At 37.2% G+C, this 21,629-nt stretch overlaps 1 protein-coding gene across 1 annotated transcript in view; it reads left to right on the plus strand.

Moving 5' to 3' along the window:
* PTPRK (protein tyrosine phosphatase receptor type K) overlaps positions 1-21,629 on the plus strand; it is a 392,252-nt gene that overhangs the window by 191,280 nt on the left and 179,343 nt on the right. Inside the window, exon 7 of the mRNA XM_015858508.3 lies at positions 4,333-4,507. Coding sequence (XP_015713994.2) covers positions 4,333-4,507 — 175 coding nt within the window. The remainder of the gene's footprint in view (positions 1-4,332; positions 4,508-21,629) is intronic.

The following is a 21,629-nucleotide window of genomic DNA, read 5'->3' on the forward strand; positions in this document are numbered from 1 at the left end:
TCTCTGGTGAAGTTCTGATTTCTCGTTTGGGCATAGAGTTGCTTGAACTCTCCTCTTGCACCCTGCACAGATACTGTATCCTCCCCCTGGCCACACAGTGAATTAAATCACAGACTCCTTGGTGATGATAAGATGGGAGACACAATGTATTTTCAAGGACGCAATTCTATTTATTTATTTATTTATTTTCTGTGTGTGTGTGTGTGACTGGGTTCTCTTTTGCATGAAAATAGGAGTACAGGCAAGGAAGAGTGAGTGAGTGTGCTGTGGTGGCTGCTGCTGCTGCCAGAGTGATGTGTGTGATATGTGTGTCACTGCAGCCGTGATGTTGACATCTTCTGATCTCTGGAGGCATACCTGGGTCCAGCCGAAAGCCTGAGAAAGCAAACAGGGTTGACTGTAGTTGTTAGCAGTGGAGTGGACTTAAGATGTTTACACTAAGAAAGGGACAGAGATGTGTTAGGTTTGAGCTGTCCAGGCTGATAAAAATTACTGTTATGAAACAGAGTTCAAGAGAATTCAGAGGAAACTTCAGCACAGAAATGGATGATATCAGCGTTTAAAAACAAAACACACACACACAACGCAACGAAAAAAATAACAAAAAGCCTTAATCTATCTCTCAAGTTAAAAAGTGAAGTAAGTTTTAAGTCTGTATTAGAAAATTAACAAAGTACCTTAATTGTACCAATTAAGAAGGATGTTAAGGTTAGGTTGTTTCTGATATATTCTGGAAGGCTCACTAAAATTAAATTTCATGTTAATTAAACACTTAAATTCTTTCATGAGGAAAAAGAGAGAAATTTTAAGGCATGTCCTAATTGTTAATTTGCCTGTGACTGTTTTTTAAGCTGCATAGCCTTAATTGTTGATTTTTTAAAAGAAATATATGCTCTCATTTCATTACTTGAAAATTAAAAGAATAGAACATATGTTACTATCAAATTAAAAATAAGTGTGAAGTTGTAGAGTCTTAATTTAAGGTCATAGATTAAATGCCTGGAATGCTGGAAGGAAGGGGGCTTATTCACCTGCTTATGTTTCATTTAATCGTGTGTTTATAGACTGTAGTTCATGGTAAGGCCCAGTTATTTTCAGCAAAGGAGAAGAGCTGACTGCTGCTGACCTCTCCTAAATGGACAATTTGGGGTTATCAAATCAGACAGCAAGGGGCTGGAGGAACCAAGAATCACACAGGGTACAGCCATTACCTATTAGTATAACTCCACATTAATTTTAAATTGAATTTTTAAAACCTAATTGAGCAGTGTTTTCAAGCTCTGTGCAGTATGAGCAGGACATAAATTGAAACAGTATGTACCAGAAGCCCTCTAATAAGCGGAGAGCGCTGCTGCCTTTCTTTTCTCTCCTTTAAAATCAGTTATATTGCTCTGACATTAAAAAGAAGAATTTAATTAAGAGATCGTGGCAGTGCATCTGAACTCTGACTGGTTAATGGTTTGCCAGTGTAAGGGGCACGCATGGGAAATAAATGCAAGTATTTTCTTTAACATTTGTTTTTAAGTGAGAACTCTCTACTGTTTGAATTTCTCATGGTTTTAATGACTGAAAAACATTTTAATGGGTAAGCTGTACATGAAAATTGACTCTGAGGATGTAATTGTACCATTGAATTCCCAAGGAACAAATCCTAATATAGAGCAATTTGAGCAACCACTTTGAGTCTTGTAAGATTAAGCAGTCAGAAATCACTGATGTAAATGGAAAATAAATAAATAAATAAATAAATCCTAGGTTCTGTTGTTGGAGTAGAACAGTAAAGCTCATTAAATACCATTTTGATTAATTGCCCTAAAATTAACTTTATATAGTAGCCCAGTTCACTTTTACATCTCTAACATGAAGCATGCAGCCTAGCTGAAGTAAGCAGGTTCAGAGCTTTGGAGGGGAAATAATTTTACACATAAAGCTTCGCGATGGGCTTCTCTGCTGCAGGCTGAATGTGGCATTGAAATTGAAAGCACTGGACTTATTACAGGGAGTCCTTAATTTTAGAAAACTGTCTCTGATGTTTATTTTTCCCTTTACAAGAGAACAAGAATTATTGCATTACATGGGTTGCTGTCAACTCCACTATCACATCATATTTAACAATAAGATAAGCCTTCTGTTAATTATATCCCACTTGGTCATTAACAATTGTGTGGCAGGTTTGTGTTTTCCAGAACAGTCTGGTATCTCCTGAATGGCTGCCTGCACTGGGGAAAGTGTGCACTGTGGGGGGCACAGCTAAGCAGGAGAGGAAATAGTGCTATGAGTTTGCTTATTGTAGTTGCTTCAAGGCACCAGATCAACATTTGCAGAGTTTGAGTTGTGTCTTGCTTAAGCCCCTAATCAAAACTGAGGGAGAAAAGTTAGAAGAAAATCTTGCTTTACAAAATGGCTTTCCTACTGGGAGATGCCAGCTCCATGAAGTGAGAGGTGCTTTTTCCTGCAAAATAGTTTTGCAGTAGCTTAAGCAGTGCTCAAATAAAGCCTTTAACATTACCATTTGTTTGCCTGATATTGGGATTTAATATTTTCATTAATTATTGACGTTCAGCAAGGCCTTTCTGTCAGGAAGACAGGAGTCCCTGCGAGCCTCAGCAGACTTCCTTCATCCTTCTCACAGGAAGCAGATGCCTTGTGAACAACCCTTCCAGTGTCGTCCATGTATTAATCTGAGTCTGGAAGGTTACAGAACAAGGACTTTGACTAAGGCAGAAGCTGTTTGAGAGCCTTTCAGATGCATCTCATGCTCCATCTCTCTGTGTCTTACTGACCCTGGTCCTGCCCCACTGGCTTAGCATGACCTGGGCTGGGCCAAGCACTGTGGTGACTGCTGGCCCTTTCTGGCTTAGCAGAAAGGAGAGTGGTGGGGTGAGCTGGCAGGGGTTCCTGTTCCTGATGAATTGAAGAAAGGTCACACCAAGAAATCTGCTGTTGATGCAGGTGACAGCACAGTGTTTCTGGCAGAATACTAGTGGCTGAAATATTAATGTAAATTGATGCTTTAACATGAGGATTGCATTTAAGCAAGGGAAGGATCCTTGTGTCTGCTACAAAAAAGGTGACAGAGCATAACATAGATCTTTTTGAAACATACTGCTACTGAAGGTGAATACCTGTTAGCTGGTTTGAAGCAGTGCTGAACACCTGGCTAATCTGCAGCAAAGTTATGTAGGGAGTGACTAACTCATGCTAAGATCCCAAGTGCTAGCTGTGAAATGAAGTGCCCAAGTGTTACAAAGAACTCCTGCCTGTGACAGAGGCCGGTGTATATACATAGAATAATAGAATCACCAAGGTTGGAAGAAATCCACAGGATAACCCAGTCCAACCATCCACCCATCACCAATAGTTCTCACTAAACCATGTCCCACAACACAGGACATGAGCAGCATTAACTTGTTTCCTATTTCTCCCCTTTGCATTTTGCCACAGGCTGTTGGGTTATTAAACTCTGTTGCTCAGCAGTCCTGCTTCTTGCATGAGGCAGCAAACTAAGAGTTTAAGACCTCAATGAAGATTCTCATTCCAGGAGTCAATTAGAACTAAAAACATGAGCAGAGGTCTCAGCTACAAAGGGAATTACAGCGTCTTTCTGGTGACTGAGCAAAGCTGTCTATTCAGAAAGTTCATGAGCTGAAAATATTTCTGCTTTTTGACCTGTCCTCCTTCCCACAGCTCCAGATTAATTTTATTCAGTGACTTGTGGTAGCTATGATTTTTTCTTAATAATTGCTTTTAAAATAGATATACATCGTATATATCTATATATATTTTAAGAGTTTTCTTCCCTTCTCTTTTTATTTCAACTAGTTCTAGGTAGGTAGGTGTTGCTTAGTGTAACAAAGGTACAATTTTAGAAGGTATTGAATTTGGACAGATAAAAGCTAGCATTAGAAAGGGAATGCTGTCTGCTTGATGAAAAAGAGCTATTGAAAACCATTGAAATCCTTAATGCTGGATTTGGTTAAATTATTGTTATTTACAATAAATCCAGTGTATCTATTATAATTTCATTTTAAGTTGAATTATTTTTATTGGGAATGCAACTGCTGCTCCTGGACTGTCCTATGGTAGTTCCAGCTACGAAGCAGTGGCAGTTGTGTATGGTACAGTCAATCTTGTGTCACTGCAAAAACCTGAGCATGTTTTTCACCCCCCGACTTGATTTTGTGTTCTTATATCACAAAAATCATGCCACAGGGTGAACACATTTGTTGTTGTGGGTTTTTTAAATGTACTTATTGTATGATGACAATGATAAATGCTTATTATATTCTTACAAGATATCTCTGCTTTGGTCTTTCTTTTTTTTTATTTCAGAGAAGAAATGGGGAAGATATACCAGTTGCTCAGACTAAAAATATAAATCACAGAAGATTTGCTGCTACCTTTAAGTTGCAAGAGGTAACAAAAACTGACCAGGATTTATACCGCTGTGTAACTCAATCAGAGAGAGGTTCTGGAGTGTCAAATTTTGCTCAACTTATTGTTCGAGGTAAGATTTGGGTCACTTTATCTGCATTAAATGCTTTGAGTACCAGAGTTTTCTTTTATTAATAATACAGATGCCTTGATCTGAAGCGCTCATGCAAACGTAGCCCTCCTGTGAGACTTCTGGAATTGTCATAATCCAAAATTTCTTATTCTTTCCATAGAACACATCTGTGTAAAGTCCCAGATCTTGCAATGAGTGCAGTATCCTACATGCTTTTCCTGTAGACTGTTGAATTTAAGGTGAAAACTGCCTAATGTTTCATAAATGTTTTTTAAAGAAATGAGAAAACCCATCTACTTAGTGAATGTTGCTTTTCTACTCTGCTGCCATGAGCAGGCGGACAGTTCAGTAAAATAATGCATTGCTCTTCTGAGAGTCAGGTGTAGAGAAACAGTTTTAAACTTTACCTGTCCAGGGACAAAAAGTATTATGGAGATGTTTTGCAGTGGTTTCCAAATTGTGGAGTAGGAAGAAATGCTTTTCTGTTGCACTTCACTTAGAAACCTATTGAAACAAAACCATTAACTAAGTGTAGGAGTGCTATGTTGGTGCTTTATTGCTTCTGTTTGTGTTCTGAAATTATGTTATCCTGCTGGTGAAAGACATGATTGAATATAAGATTTCAGGTTCTGATTCTCAAATTCACTTGCTGTTTGACCTGGAGTAAGTTATTACAGTTCTCCTTGCCTGCTTGTGTCACTTGTAGTGTTGCCTATTTCACCTGACTCTTAGGTTTGCTCTGAGACTTAGTGTTTTGAAGTGTGAACTAAGTTATATGGGCATACAAAAACCTGTGACGCCTAGTTTGGGGACAGTTTGGGCCAAGTATGCCAGATACGGGGACATGAAGGGCTCTTGCTTGACTCATTGCTTCAGCCATGGAAGGTTTGGTCAGTTGTCATCTGAGATCAGCCATTCAGTCTGGAATGAGGGCAAGGAAAGCCAGTTCATCCTCAGCTTGTAGAAATAAAGGTAGCCTGGTAAGTGGCCTAAAATATTTGATATCTGGCATTTTCTGGGTGAGGTCTTTTTCCTGGGAGACCAATAGATTGAGATCAGCTAGGTTTTATATCTTCTATATAGCATCAATAAAAATAGACTCCACTGAACATATGAGGATTTAGACAATATGTTAACAGCTTTTTTTGTTCTATTGATGTACTCTTTTGTCTACCAAAGTGCAAAACAATCTTCATCCTAATTCAGTGTTACTAGGAAAACAGGACAAATGTCTATATTTATGCAGTAAATGAAGTTTTCCTTTTTTTCTCCTGTTATAATAGAGCAATAAAATAGTGTTTAAAACAGTATTATTCTCTCTCTTAAAAAAAGGAAAGAAAAAAAAAAAAAAAGAAAAAATAAATAGCAATATCAAACTTCGTAGTGCTTTCGTTTTAAATGCAGTACATTGTCCTGCTGAATAGCTTGGGTTATTTGATTATTTCATCTTTATGCCTTGAAATATAATTTGATAGCTATATATGCAACAACTATGCAATATTGATATTCTAAGATTAACATTGTATATATATTATGATAACAATAATAATTGTTAACAAGCTTAACAATATATATATATATATATATGCATATATATATATATGATGTATGTAATACATATAATTTAAGACACTGAAAAAATCATATAAAAACATTTTTATTTCTTTGACATAAAGGTAAAGAACAGGATTTATGTTTTATAGCAGGATTTATTGCTTGCTGTTGTATTTGAAAAGCAATATACAGTAATATATTTTCTTGTTTGTCTAGATAACCACTAAATAAATCTTGTTAGCCAAAAAGCATACCCTTAGGGATTGGCTACCCTGGTGTTAAAACTGTACTGAAAATTAACCATAATGACAGGTCCTATATCTCAGTGGCACTTTAAAGCTGACATCCTGCTACATGGATACAAAAGATGATAATTTTAAAGGAAATTTTTGGGCCACTGATACGAATTGCCTTTAATAAGAGCTGGCATAGTATTGCCCATTGTCAAAGATGACCCAGGGGTAAGAGTTTATTAGTGCATTTCCTTCTAAACTGAAAGTGACAGGGCATGCTTGGGGCCTTTTTGTTGCTGTTTGTAACAAATGAAAATTTCACTGCAGAATTCTCATGCTGAAGTGTATTGATCTGTGTGTTCTCACAGCCAGAGGAGGAAAAAATACAGTGAAACACAATTTACTTTGTCATGGCCTTAGTATTTCTTCCAGATCGTTTTGGGTAATGGTAAGATCTTTGGTCTGCCAAAGCCAAACTTCATTGACAACACTGGTTACTCAAAAAGTGAGAGATGAGGAACAGCCCTTGCTGCTCAGCAACTCAGAGTCTGGGAGTTACATGACTGAAATCTTTTCACGTTCCATCTCTATGCAGATGATGTGTGACTCTGTAACATAGGAGCATCTGATACTTTTCTGATGAGCCTTTCATAAGCCAGTCTTGGTAATAGAAGTTTCCAGTTTATATAGCATCTGTCATAGTGAAACATCTTTATTTCATGGTGAGCTTTATCAGAAGAATAACTTTTAGTTGAGTTCTAAAACTTTCTTACAAATTGAGTTAGCTGAGAGGGATGGCATATGTCTGAAGATCCTGAAAAGGACAACCCAATTACTCTGAATCATTTTTTTGAAAGAAAAATCAGACTAGCATAGGATTTGTAATTCAATTGCATCATTTGACCAAGCCAAGTTGCAGTCAATAATTAAATGTCTCACCTTTGCTTGGAGGTAGTCTTCAGCTTCCAGCTCAGTGACTGTCTTGTATTGATTATTTACTTATTTATTTATTTATTTATTTATTTATTTATTTATTTATTTGGTAATGTCTATGGCATTGCTGTTGTTCTCAGATATGTGTGGAATGAACACTTCCTTTCCTCTCCCCTTCCTTTTGCAGGAAGCTTGGCACTGTCGATACAGTTAGCTGACTTGTATTGTTGGATAGGCTCTTGAGATAAATAGTCTGTTTATATTTTCCTTGAATGACTGGTAAATTGGCAATTTCTGGAAAGGTAATTTCTTGAAGTTTTTGGGATTGGGAGTAGCAGTAGGTGTGATGTGCAAGTAGATGTGAAGTTTCTTTTTATTTACTTTTGAGAGCAACTGCATCGTGCTCTCAGTCTTTCTGCCTCTTTTAATACTCAGCATAGAACTGAAGAAATGGTATCCTTGTTCACAACTGTTTAAGAACAAAATAAAGCAAGCTACCAGAATATTTATTAAAGTTGGCAGTATTTATCAGAAAGGGGTCTTCTATATCAAGAAAAAAAGCCAGTTTTCATTGTGGCAATCATGATATAGTTCTTAGTGGTTGATGTGTGTTAAAAGTGGCTGTCAGTCAGGAGATGAAACTAATGCTCTGTTCATACATGGTTTGTTAGCAAAGTTGCTAGAATAATCCCAATTTAGTTTGTCAGACATTTCTGGAGGGATCATATGAATGAAACCACTGGTTTCTTTGGCTACAATGTGACTGAAAGATCCATCTGGGTACAGTCTTTGCTTCTGTTTGTTTTGCTTTCACAATACAGCTGTGTGTTTCTCTGGCTGTCAAGGGCAACAACAAAACCCCTAAACACTGCCCCCTCAATGGTAGAATAATGAATTAAAATTTTTGTAGTGTATTTGGACTTTTTCCTGAGCGATTTTTCCTTTGAAATAGCTTCATACTGTTAGCAGACAAATTGTACTTACATACTATTAAGTACTTCAAAGTCAGCAGGAAATATACTGCATATTATTTTGTGTAGTGTATCTTTATTAGTTCCTATTAGCTTCTTCTGCAATATCTATTGGAAGAAACTGTAGACTAATATTAAAGACAAAAAAATTTAAAACATGAAAAAAAAAAAAACCAACTACTTATAGTCATCAGCTGTATAATGTTTTTTAATAATCTGTGAATATCTTCTCTTTATGTTTGGTTCTACTTGCTATGTTTGTAACTTTTATTGAAGTTATAACAAATATTGATGTTTTCACTAGGTAAATATAGGTTCTCTTTTCTATTAATCATTTCTTCTTCCAAACCAAATAACAGTTCTGTGCTGGAGTCAAAGCAAGGAGGCCTGTGCATTGATTTATAGCATTTCAATAGAGAATTGTCTTCATGCCCCTAGAGAATCCAAAATAGCAACCTAAATCCTGCAGTAGCAGAAAAAAATACAAATGGTTTCTTCTACTTCCTCCTGACTGTTGTTCCAGTTGACACAAGCTATGATAACCTGACTTTGGAAGTGTGGTTTGCAAGAGGTTTCTCTTCTAAGTCCTTTGAGTATTGATGGGGGGTTGTGATGATAATTGTCTTTGTTTCCCTTGCTGGAATTGTTTGCCATCAGGAGCAGTTCTTGTGGAAATAATTCAGGCACTGATACATCTGCCTTCTTCATCTGAAATCCCTTTAGGGATTTTACATAGGAAAACCAGCAATTTGGCTGATCTTCTCATGATGCCAGAATGCTTTGAAGATGGAGTTTGCCGCTGGCGAATGTTTCTCATGAGAGCATTGTTTATTTTATTTATTTATTTATTTATTTATTTATTTATTCTTTCTGTGACAGGAAAATGGATGTCTTTCCAGTTGAGAAAATTGATATTCACTTTCCAAATTTCAGGACTGCTGAAAATTCAGCATAAAAGAACATGTTGCTGATGTGTGTCCTGAATTTTGCTATCTGGTTTACTTACTCAGTGTGTTAGGTGGACAATAAAATTCCTGTTTGATGACAGGAGAGCACTAGGTGGCAGATTAAGGAAAATCATGCTGTCTCAATGTTTATAGACTGCCTGCTTGCAAACAGGTTAACACCTTTTATACCAGTTTTGCAAAATGATACCTATCTCTATCCTCCAGTATTACCCTGTCCGGCTGAATGATAGGTTTTACTTCTCTTCTGGTTGTCTGGTTGTATCTCCCACCATCAGATCTATAAATGTATGAAAAATCAGATTTTTAGTGATATATTGCAAAGTGTTGAGAAATGCAACCTCCATGAGACAGTGGTGATACGTAACAGGCCTCTGGACTGTGTCTTTGAAGTGCCTTGAGCAGGGTGTTTCTGTGTATGCTTCTCTGCATTCACTGCATTTCAGAGCAGAGGGGAAAATAGGGATTGAGATTCCACATTGCATTGCTGGGCTTTGTACTTTGTTATGTTGGCTTAATGCCCATTGGAGCACTGCCAAGCTTCTGAAGGAGTATGAAGGCTTTTTGGTGGTTTTAAGTTGGAAAAAGCCATGTGGCTGCTACAAGGTGCATTCCTGGAATACAAATACTAATGTCGTTGCTTTTTTGAATCCTTAACCCTCCTTCAAAGCTACGTTATATCCCAAGCTTTGCTTCCTATACCACTTAATTCTCTCACAGTTGTACCCTTATAGGAGAAGAAGAGGATAATGTCTAGATGACTTCACAGCAGTAGAAAAAGTAATGCAATGATTTTGTCAAGTTCTTCCAAACTTCACTAATAAGACACAAGGTGTATTTTGGGGTGTATATTTAGGTTGTAAGCATCCTTCAAAGAGGGAAAGATACAATTAAGTTGCTCATTTTGTGATAGCTTCTGCTTTTAAGTTCTCTACCGTGTTAAGATTTTTTACCCTCTTTAAATAGAGAAACTTCTTACTGTCAGTCCTTTTTCTTATAGCAGGTGTGAAGTCACTGTGAAGGCAAATACCTTCTTTAGATATAAGGAATGTAGCAAATACATAGAAAAATACCTCAGTAATAACTCTGAGTGTTCATAATTAATAGTCTGAGCCAGAAAGGAGTCACAAGCTTTTCATACATACATCAACCGTGCCAGAAAAATTTGCAGTCTCACTTTCTCACAAGTCTTCTGTGCAGGAGGTTCTGCCCATCTCCTCCTCTAAGGCAACATTTCTCTCTAATTATGTAATTATTAAGTGCATTGCCCACTTTATTTAGAAAGTTGCAGGGAAGTCATTTTTTCTGAAGAAGCAGAAGAAAATAGTTTTCTTCTAAAACTCAAGAGACAAATTTTGTACTACTTGACAGGCTAGAATAACATTCTCATTAAGCCTCTTTTGGGCTGTTACATGCTTTTTTATTGTATTCTGTGAACTTTAAGGTGGCTGATCTGGGTCAGAGACAAATCCCTGTAGCCCCGTGTCCTGCCCATTGCTGGGAGCAGTGTCAGAGAAAAGCAGATGTAGAGACATGACTCGCTGCTGTACCATTTTGCCTTCACAGATTCTCTGGTTCAGACATCTTCTGTTTCAGTAAAGGATGGTGTGCTCTCAGCTTGGTCATGAGTGTCATGCCTTAGTTTCTCACTTACAGAGAAAATGGATGGGGACAAAGGACAGAGACAGGGAGAGAACACACAAAATACCAAGTGAATGGCTGAATCGAATGGCAGTGAGTATGCAAATTGATTAAACTATTTTTAATCGTTATTTTTATTAGGTCATCTTGTAGCCAAACTCAAACCCCCTGAAACAAATCTGTTGCATTTTTCCTGTGCTCACCTTGTGCATTCTGTAAACCATTTGATTTATTGTTTCCATGTGCAGTCAGTCAGTTTCTCCTGTTGGACTACTTTTTCTGCTTCAAACAGAAGACAGAGAGAATGCAAAAGTGTAACAAAAAATATCCCAAACCCCCACAGATCTCATTTTCCTCCCAGACAATCTCTCACAAAGAGAAAACATTCTTAGGAGATTAAATCTACTTCACTAGGTTTGTACAAGGGACATTGTCTATTTATGGTTTTCATTGTCTGCTGTATACTTTTTCCCAGTCTCTGCCGTGGGCACTAATGCTGTGTGGCTCTAGTTTTGCGAGTCCAAGCAGTTGTTCCCCCATTTCATACAGTTCTTCACCCAACCTCTACAAAGAGCACGTGGGCATTCAACCCTGTGGAAGTCCTTTCTTATTCTCTCTCTTCTACACACTCCTCGGTGGAAACTGTGATGAGAATTCTTCTCCCACATATCTCTCAACAGAAACCAGCTGGGCAAAGTGAGAAAGAGAAGGAAGGCTAGGGATGCTAGTGATGAGCCAGATTGATGTTTGCCTATCATGGTTGTTTTTCTTAATTTCTTGAGTCTTACTTGTACAAATCTAAAGCAAATGCATTTCTGGACATCTAGTCTCTTTTATAACTACAAATAGTTGTTTTGGTTTCTTTTTTTCTATACGTTTATTAGGTACAAAACTTCTGTGTGCTATTAAGTCACATTCTGCTTTCATACTGAATAATGTGGTGTACCTGGTTGTTTTCTGAAAGTTGTCTTTGGCTAGGTACATAAACACCAAAACAACGTGTTTACAAAGTGAATCTCAGAATAGTCTCCACTTCCTGGCTCTCAGTTCCCATCAGCTTCCTTCTGCAGTTCACAGAATAAGGCAGCAGGTTCTTCCAGTAGTGTTGGTGCCACTGATGTCTTTATTATGTATTACGAAATAACTAGAGTTGGAAGGTACCTCTGGAGGTCATGCAGTCTAGCACCCAGGCAGGATAGCTGTGTTCTGGATATCTAGTAGAACAGAGACTCCACAGCCTCTCTAAGCAGCCTGTTTCTGTGTTCAACAACCCTCATGGTGGGGAATAAATAAATAAATTAAAAATAAGTCTTGTGCTCAGACAGGATTATTATTTTTCTTTATTTTGATTTGTGTCAGCATATTATAAATAACTTGTAAGAAATAGGGGAATGCTAGGGGGAATTGCCAACATGGAATGGGGTAACTGAAACTTCACTATGGTATTTCCTATTCTGATTTTATTTTATAAGCTCTGAACTGAATTGAATTACATGTCTGGTTTTAAAAAAATATTTCATGCTGATTTCATAAAATTATGGATGCAATTGGCGAATTCTCATCTGTTTTTGTTTAGGTTCTAGCCTGTTAGGCAGGGGAATCATTTCAAGGATATATCTTAAACATGTAATAACAGTTCACCAGGCATTTCAGGAAAAAAAATTTCTCAGATAGCAGACATGGATTTAAATTAAAGAGTACTGTCACTGCTGAAGGAAACGCTTCCATCTGTTCCTCTCCTCTACCCTTTTTCATGTGCCAGTGCAGAGAGGCATTCCTACAGCAGTGCAGTGAGTTGGGCAGCCAGGCTAAGACTGACCCAGAGGAAGCACTTTTAAAGTTAAGTATAAGTTCTGCATGGGCTGCCTCGATGTGTAAATTAGGTAAGAAATTGCTGGCTGTGTTACCTTTCTGTGCTATGATGAGTTGTACTGGCTCACAGAGGTGTCTGAGTACTGGTAGTTGTGAGTAGCAGGCACTGAGCTGTTACTCCTGTTGAATCTTGAGGAAACCTTACTATCATTTGGCAGTCAAAGAAATACAGCTTTATGGGTCTGTACTACTCAGTCAAAAATGCTGAGGGCCTATAATGTGAAGTACTGAGCTGAGATAAGCTTGGCCAGCAGACCACAGTTGCAGTGAGCTCTGTGCCAGTAGGCTTAGTGCTGGCTGCAGGTAGCATCCAGCTGGGGCTTTCTGCCTGTGCGATGGATCAGGTACTATCAGCCCTCTTACAGGCAGCATCAGCTGTGCATTATTGCATGCTCTGAATAATCCAGCAAAAGCAAGATAGGATGCGGTCTTTCTCAGCTCACGTGAAAATTGTGTTGCCAGTGATAACAGAGAGGTGATTTTAATGATTCATAAGAGTTGTCTTGCTTTGTGAATGTTGTCCTGTCTATCTGTGATTTTGTTATATGATTCCTTACTGGGGAAGCAGGTGAATCTAAGCAGCTGAGAAAATATTTGAAAAAATAAAAATTTGCAGGGGCAGAACCTTAGTTATCTTTGGACTGTGGAGGAGCCAGTGTGAAAGAAAGAAGGAGATGAGGAAAAAGCTGTCAGCCAGTGTAAATTCAGGGAAGAAATGAGAGGTTTGTTTCTTTTCTTCATATTTGCAATTGTATTCAAGTGCAGTGATGAAGATCATCTGCAAGTAACGTGATTTTTTTCTCAACTTAATTAAAATGACTCCAGTCTGCCCCACACATCAATGCTGTATTTCACTTGGTTAATTCCACTTCCAGCAGCTGTTCCGTCTGTCCATTTATTTAAATCAAAACTTTCATTTGAATGCTGCAGTTCAGGTTAGTCTGTCTCAGTTTAAATGCCACTGATGTTAGCAAAGAGGTTAAGAAAATATTTACTTAATGGAAGACAAAGTTCCCTTACCTGCCATCTTTTTGCAGTCTGGGGAAGGGGAAAACCCCTCTAGGTTTGACATCTCTATGGTTTTGGCAGGGCTGCTAAACAGCGTGCTGATGAGTAGATGCATGGTAATGATGAAAAGGAGTACATTTGGAATTCAACATAGATGGCAGAAAATGCAGGATGTCAGAGAAGCCATATATTAAAGGGAATTTGAATTGGAAACTGAATCCCAACCTGCCACTGGGGGCATTTTGATCATTTTGATTTATTAAACTTTTATAACAGCATTCAGATGAAGCTGAATTAAAACGCTTAGTCTTGGGTGGTTTATGGTACACAAGTCATCATGCTCGTGAAGTCTTGCCATGATCAATGTAGAGTTAATCTAAGTTGTTGGTTTATTTCTTGAAGGCAGCCGCACCTGTGGGCTTTAGTATGTATTTAAAAATCTAATAGTGTTCTAATACTGAATCTGTTAACAAAAATAAAAAGTGAAGCCACCGCTGACATTAATTTTCACCTGTATTTGAGGCAATCTTGCTATTAAATTGCAGCTGAACTGTGGGAACACAAATTGCATACATATCCATATACCAGTGTTATATATTGGTAAATTTATATGCAGTATAAAATAGCTGTCTATGGAATTATAGCAATACTTCCTTGAAAATGGGTCATGCTGCTGAAAGACATAGGATGTCTGGAGCGCACTGCTGTTCTGACCATCTCCTGGCTTCTGCAACCAACTGTGGTCTCACTCAGCACTGTCTCTGCAGTAAAAAGAAATCAATTACTATTAGAGTGGCACTGCAGGTTAAAGGCATTACAGGTTCACACACAGTTTTGCAGCAGGGAGATGATACTCAGACACAAATGGGGAATGATGCAAAAGATGGATGAGACAGAGTCCAAGGAGAGGTAATGTGAAGGTCCAGTGCTATCATTCCAAGCTGTCTCCCAGACGTGATGGATGAGTTGGTGGCAAGAAGCAATAATACCATTTGATGAGAGATTCATCTCCAGATCTTGAGCCTGCTGCATTCTCTCTACCTGTTGATGTTCTAGTGCCATTATGATTCCTAATGTGTTATGAGGAGCTAAATTACTTTACTTAAGCAATTAAACTGGTATGTTGAATTTAGTAACCTGTATTTTTTGGCAGCTACTAGACAAGTAACTTATCAGTTGCTCCTGCACATTGTAAATTTAATTACCTCATATTTATGCATAGTATTTGTTTACAGGACCTTGTAAGCTATGCTAATATGGTAGATAATTTGATACCTCCAGAAATCACTTTCAATGTGCCTTCTGATCATTATCATGAAACATGATAAATGATCTAGCCCACGAGGTGTAAATGAAAATGAAATGGATAATTGGATCCTATGTCTAAATTGTGGCTGGAATTTTTATTTTTTTTTTTTTTTAATTATGATGGAATTTATCTCATGGAGATGTGCTTTACAATGTACTAGTGACTTTTGATCATCTTGGTGGGGGAGCTATTTGAGGATAATTTTAAAGAGATTACAAAAAGTTTACTCAGAATAGTTAGGAGTTTCTGTCTTTCCAAGATAGTTTCAAATATTTGTCTCTTTAATAATTCATAAGTGGAATCGGAGCAGGATTATTCTGCAGTGTTAAGTGCTAGAAGAAGGTACATTTGTGGAATTACATAGAAAATGGTGGAAAATCTTTTCACCTTTACTGAAGAAGAGGAAAGCTTGACCACATGCAGAAAGGCAGATTTCTTCCTACTGAGATATAGGGTTGAATTTGGAAGTGCTGGTTTTCTAAAGAGGTTGTCATTGAGAGTTCTTATTGTCCTCTGTAGTATGCAGTTCTTAAAGAAATTTTAAGGAAAATACAAGCTCTAAGGAAAATACAAGGTCTAAGGAAAATACATGTTTCTCTCCCCAGCTATGAGCACGTTCTTGTATGTATATACTTGTCATTGTTCTTGGCAGAATGTGTGTTCTTTCCACCTCTCCCAAGAGGAGGGATAACATTGTCGTGTGAAGACTGAGGTTTGAATTTTCAGCTTTTCCTTTATTGTTATGCAATAATTTTTGGAAAACTGGTTTTGGAAAACTGGACCGCATCTGTTACATTTACTGTATTTGTTCCTATCCTTTTTCTTAACTCATTTATTTGTGGCTTCTCTTGTACTGCCAAATGCTTTGAGTTTGTCATTGCAGTTGATGCCAGTACATAGTAGTAACTAAAGTTTTTCTTTTTTTCTGGATTCTTTACTGGTAAGGTAAAGAGAAAATTCAATACAATGGGCTTGTGAACTAGCCTGAGACAAATTTCCATGAATTAAGTTAAAGTACATTTTTTCAATTTAAAATTGCTTAGAAGTGCCTAAGAGTGTAGTAAAAATGAGGAAGAGTGATGGTAGAGTAGAAATTTCTCAAAAATCATTCCCTCTATTTACACACTCCCTATATTGTCTGAGAAAGCGAGACTTAAGTACAGAATAAGCTCTTAACCTATATGCTCTCAAAGGCTTAGACTTTGATTCAAGGTTCATGAAGTAGGAATGGTGTCCAGTGGGGGGCATAATGTTAAGAGATCATGCTAACTTTGTTTAAATTACTTAAAATAAATAAATAACAGTAAAAAAATAAATATATATGTATATAATTTTTTCCCCAAATAAATAGCTCACAACATAATAAAATTTAAATAGTATATGAAATTACCAAGCATACTAGAATTTCTGTAACATAGCAGGATGTATCATTTAAATGTTTGAGTGTTGTATTATCTTCTTGCCCCTTTTGTTGTGGTAGTTCCCACGAACCATATGGAACTGTATTTGATTGTGTACACAAAGAAGACTGCTGCAAAGTGTCAATGCTATGCATGCTTTTTGTAAAGCTGTCTGTAGTCCAGATTACTTATTTCCTGAGGAAGTCAGGGCTGTTGTACTATATTGATTATCTGCTCTATTTTATTAGCTAACATGAATTAACTCTTAAATGTGTTGGGTTTTTTTCCCACAGTGCATGTGAAATTCTCAGTTTTATTTTTACATTGAAATCCTTATGGTAATATAAATTGTTTGTTTCTGGTCTTGTTTTTTAAAATGTAGCTGAAAAGGCAACTGCTTTTGAAGGGAGATATGAATAAACCAAGAACTTTCCTTTCACTTAAAAATTAAGGTTACAGTCTCATCATTTTTAATGCTTTCTTTGAACTTCACTCTGACTTTGCTGTGTTGACAGCAGGTAGAAATGTCTTGACTAGCAATTTATTCTTTGGCTTTTGAATTATCTTGGACTAGTTGCCTTGCTTGTCTTATAAAAATAAGACATGCTAACAGATCAAGCTGGCAATAAATTAGTTGCACCAACAGGGCATGGTGGTATTTTCCCCTTCCCTTTGTTGTGGATAGAAAGGAGCAGCTGTTTGACAGTGTATAGAGCAGTACTTCCTGATGGCCACCAGGTACTTCCAGAGTAGTGGATACAGTAGCAGGGGGTTTTGCTTTGTTGTTTTTTTTCTGTATGTGGACTGGTGGCATAGTCCTTCTTTTGAATATATGTAACAGAACCCTCCGGTCACAGACAATGAGAAATCTCATGTGTTATTTCATTTGAAGGTTTGCATCTTCCTACAGCGTATGGTATTCCTCTTGAAAACCAGCCAGGGACATCCGCTGTATTTCTACGTCTTTTTGATACTTTCTATATAACTTCCCTCAGTGCAGGGAAAGCAGGAGTTGAGTGTACAGGGAGAGGAAAAGTAGGTCATCTTCCAGTGTTATCAAATCAATTTGTGTGATTTCTGCAGTGTGTGAATATAAAGATTCAAGAAAATTAGCACATTTTTTCTGACCTTGATAAATGAAACAACAACTCATGCTAAGCTCTTGGATAAATTCAGATAACTTGAATGACAGTAATAGAACCCTGCATTTTCATAGTACATAAGCCAGAGCTCTTCTCTGTGTGTTTGTATCCATTTTGCTTTTTCTTAGGTGAAACCTTGCATGCGCTTTAAGGAGCTGATAGAGTAGACAATTATGGAAAAGAAATGAAATTAAAACAAACTTGTGTACAAACTTGCTTCAGTGCTCCTGTGAAGATTTTTTTTTTTTTTAGTTGTTCCAGTAGCAGCATTAACCTACTTCTGAAAGCAAGGTGACCAAACCTCAGCTCTTGAGCTCATTGACTGCTGCCTGTGAAGTCCCATCACATGTGCTCTGAAAGCAAGCCATTTTACTTATGTTCCCGCACCAAAAAGTGTGACTGAGTCAGTATTGCTTTGCAGTAAGGCAGCACTGACAATGTATATCTCTCAAGTTGTGCAGGGGAGAGCTTCACCAGCTTTTCCACACCTCTCAACTCTGCATTGGCTGTTGAAAAGCATTGTGGGAGACACACCTTGCAGTTAACTCATTTCTCTGACTGCTGCAGTCCTCAGTTGATTTTTCTGTTTTGTTTTGTTTTGTTTTGCACCAGAGGTACCTGCAAATTTCTGCAGTGTGATTTAACTTGCCCAACTTCTGTTTACTACCTGCTAGTTCTTACTTCTATCTGTGGAGCGGAGAAAAGGCTGTCAGGTTGCACATGACAATAAAGGTGGTAAAAAAAAGTCTATTTTAGAGACAGTGGCTCTTTTTCCAAAGTGTTTGGTAAAGGGAATACAATTGGACTCTTCAAGATTGACAGTGTCAACTTTCTGGCTGATAGTAGACATGGTTAAGATATATTAGGAATTTAGACTTACAGACTTTTCTTTCTTCCCTGAGGTTTTTCTTTGTTCTGTGCAAGAACCTGCCCATACCTTTTCCACTCTCATTTTACTGTTTGCTTTCATTTGTTCCAAATATTTCTTAATGCCATTCCAGGAATGTCTTTGGCCTTTCTCTCATGTTTTCATCCAATGTGGTTGCCGAAAGTAATATATCACAAGTTTTATTTTTCCTAGGAATACCTCAAATACTTGACCTCTAAGTATGTGAACTTTGCAACAGAAAGAATTATACCATGGTGACACTTTTTACTTCTTTATTACCCTTGTTATCATGACGCTTTTACAATGAAAAAACAAAGTGATCTACTGATGTTGAGAGAGTTGAATGAGGAAGCACAGGTTGGTTTCATTCAGGATAAGCCAAGTGACTATTCTGAGAAATCTACCGAACAGCTTTCTGGAGTAGCAGACAGATGAGAGTGTCCTATTTCATGTTTAGGTTTGGTCATATGCTGATACAATTATATTAAAAATAAATAAGTGAAAATGTAATGTCATATTGATATTTCCGGACTGGAACAAGAATGTGGTAAAACATGCTTCATGAAAGGAGGAGAGTGTTTGTTTCTTAAAGTGAACACTTCGTATAGCAGCAATTGCTGAAAAAAAGAGAAAATAGTGTATGTACAAAACAGTATGTGGTAGGTGCAAACTGTCAACTTCTTAAAGAAACTCTGTTCCCTAAGATGTTTGCACCATTAAAACTTATAATAATCAAGATGGACTCTGTTTCAGCAAAAAGACAGCTTTCTGGCCAAGTGACTAAGCAGATGCCCAGTGGAAGCAAGTGAATCTCATTTGAGCTCTTAGGCAATTAACAGAAATTAATCAACCAGGTACCTGCAGTCTGTTTCCTGCACGTGTCAATTTGGTGTCCTTGTACTTCCTGCGCTTCCAGCTTTTCAAGTTTCAGGGCTTTGGAGGCTGAGGTTTATTTACTGAAACCTGGTAGGAATCATCACATGCCTAGAAGAACTCATAGAATTACATTGAAGTGGTCCTGTAATGGCAAGAACCCTCTGTGGACTTGAACTTTGCGGAGCAGAGGAGACCTGATGCACATGTGTCAGCATCTGATGTTGTAGCAAGAACACCAAGAAACATGGTCTTACTTCTCATTTCCTTCTCCCACACCCACTGATGTACTTGGTATTCCAGGAAAAAATGGAAGGATCAGGGAAGATGTGGTTCATTCCGTTGATTATGTGGTCATGTTTAATTTTGCTCATCTAGAATGCAAAGGAATAACCATAGTCAGTTTTGCAAGTGGATTATTCTAAACCACAAGTATCGTTGTACCTATGGAGAATGGTTCTTGAGATTATTGCTGTTGTCTTAGTATCTTTGTTTTCCTATAGTTTTTTTCTACAACAGAGAGGGGCTGACAAGGTATGGTGATATGTTCCATCAAGCTGACATTATCTTCTGGTAGAGGAGATAACCAAGTAACAGAATGGATCAGCCTTAACATAAAAACTCTGAATAGAAAAACACACAGTAAGCTTCATATTTGGATTATTAAGAAACAGAACGTGTGAGCTTCATGTGAAGTAGGAGGGAGTCTATTAGAAAAGAAGCACAGAAACAGTGAAATGAGTGTTCATTGAAAGAAAGTAACAATGTATTTCTTAAACTGAATGTTCAAGTTCCGAATGACAACCAGTAAAATTGAAGTGTGCAAAAGTAAGCATACTAGGTAGTTGTTAAGCCAGGCTTATAATTATCTGTGTAACAAGACAGCTGTGGGCACATCACTGCACTTCTGTGAAGTGTACTTGAAATTTTCATCTGCAATAAACCTGAAAAAAAGAAGATAAGATGGGGAGAAATTGCATTCTTCTTGATTGATTTGTTGAATCTGGAATAAGATATCCTTCTATTGAAGAAAAAGTGACTGCAATATTAGAAGTGGTACAAGTTTCTTCAGAAGGCTGAAATTTAAAAGGGGGAAGGCAACCAAGAGAGCATTTTTAAAGTGTTCATAATTCAGAAAAGAAGAGAAGGCAATACAAAGGCAAAAGTATTATATTGAAGAGCAAAGGATTATGAACCTGGATGAGGTGAGGGCAAGACTAATGATAGTTAAGTAGAATTGGTTTGATTTTGTTTCTCAGTGAGTTAATGTATGGTATAACTTACATAGAGTATGAACAGGAACACTCAAATAAATTAAGAAAAACTAGATAACATGTCAAAGAGGAAATCTCTGGGTTGGTTTAAGGTTTTAAAGGGGTACTTTGAGCTTCAATGATGTTACTGGCCGCTTTCCATTACACATTTTTACTTTTATGTGTTGCAGAGAAAGGAATGATAAATAATTCAAGCCAGTGAAAGTCTAAACACCACAGGGTTAGAATACTTACCAGTGGGGGAACTGTTTATACTGACTGTGAAACAAAGGATGACAGCAGGACAAAACATTTTGCCTTGGCAGGAAGGACTGTGTAGACAAGTGGTAATTTTATCTTCTTTTAAAGTATTTAACAATTCTGAGCTCCAGCAGTACTTATGGATTGGTCTGCAGTGAGAGGAAAACTTTGGTTCATGCAAGCTATTTTATGTGCTAGCTTTGTTTACTTTTGCTGATTAATTTTACTCCAATTCTAAAGAGATTATAGGATAAGGGAAAGTTCTTTGTATGTATTATGTATGTGGGATGACTTAGTGTAGGTGTGATCACTGTATTAACCATTCAGAGATGTAAGCTGACAGAGAATCAATCTTTTTTCTTTTTCAGACGGTTTTCTTAATATGGAAAAAAATAAAATAAAAATCACTTCTTTTAAACCAAAAGCTTTCAATTCAAGCATTAGGAAAAAAAAAAAGAAAAAAAAAAAGGAAAAAAAAAAAAAAAAGGAAACCTGATAATTTGTAATAAAATGAAAGGAAGGTGTATCCATGTAGCAATGCACTGTTCACACCCTGAAAGAGGAGGAGAAATTGGAACAGCTGTAGTTTTATAGAGGGGAACGAACTACCTAAAGTTGGTGTGCTGAAGTGCTCACATCTCATTATCCAGAGTTTAATTTGTAATTTAACCACTATTTTTTTTCTTTTTTTTTCTTTTTTTCTTTTTTTTTTTTTCCTTTCCTTTTCTCCCCATCTTAAGAATAACATAACAAGAAGACACTAGTGCCAGGCCTCAAAATGTACTTTATTAGATTAGCTTAGTGGAAGATGCAAGAAT

Source organism: Coturnix japonica, chromosome 3 (assembly GCF_054131305.1).
Source record: "Coturnix japonica strain WE chromosome 3, WE-NBRP24, whole genome shotgun sequence".
In the NCBI taxonomy this organism is placed as follows: domain Eukaryota; kingdom Metazoa; phylum Chordata; class Aves; order Galliformes; family Phasianidae; genus Coturnix; species Coturnix japonica.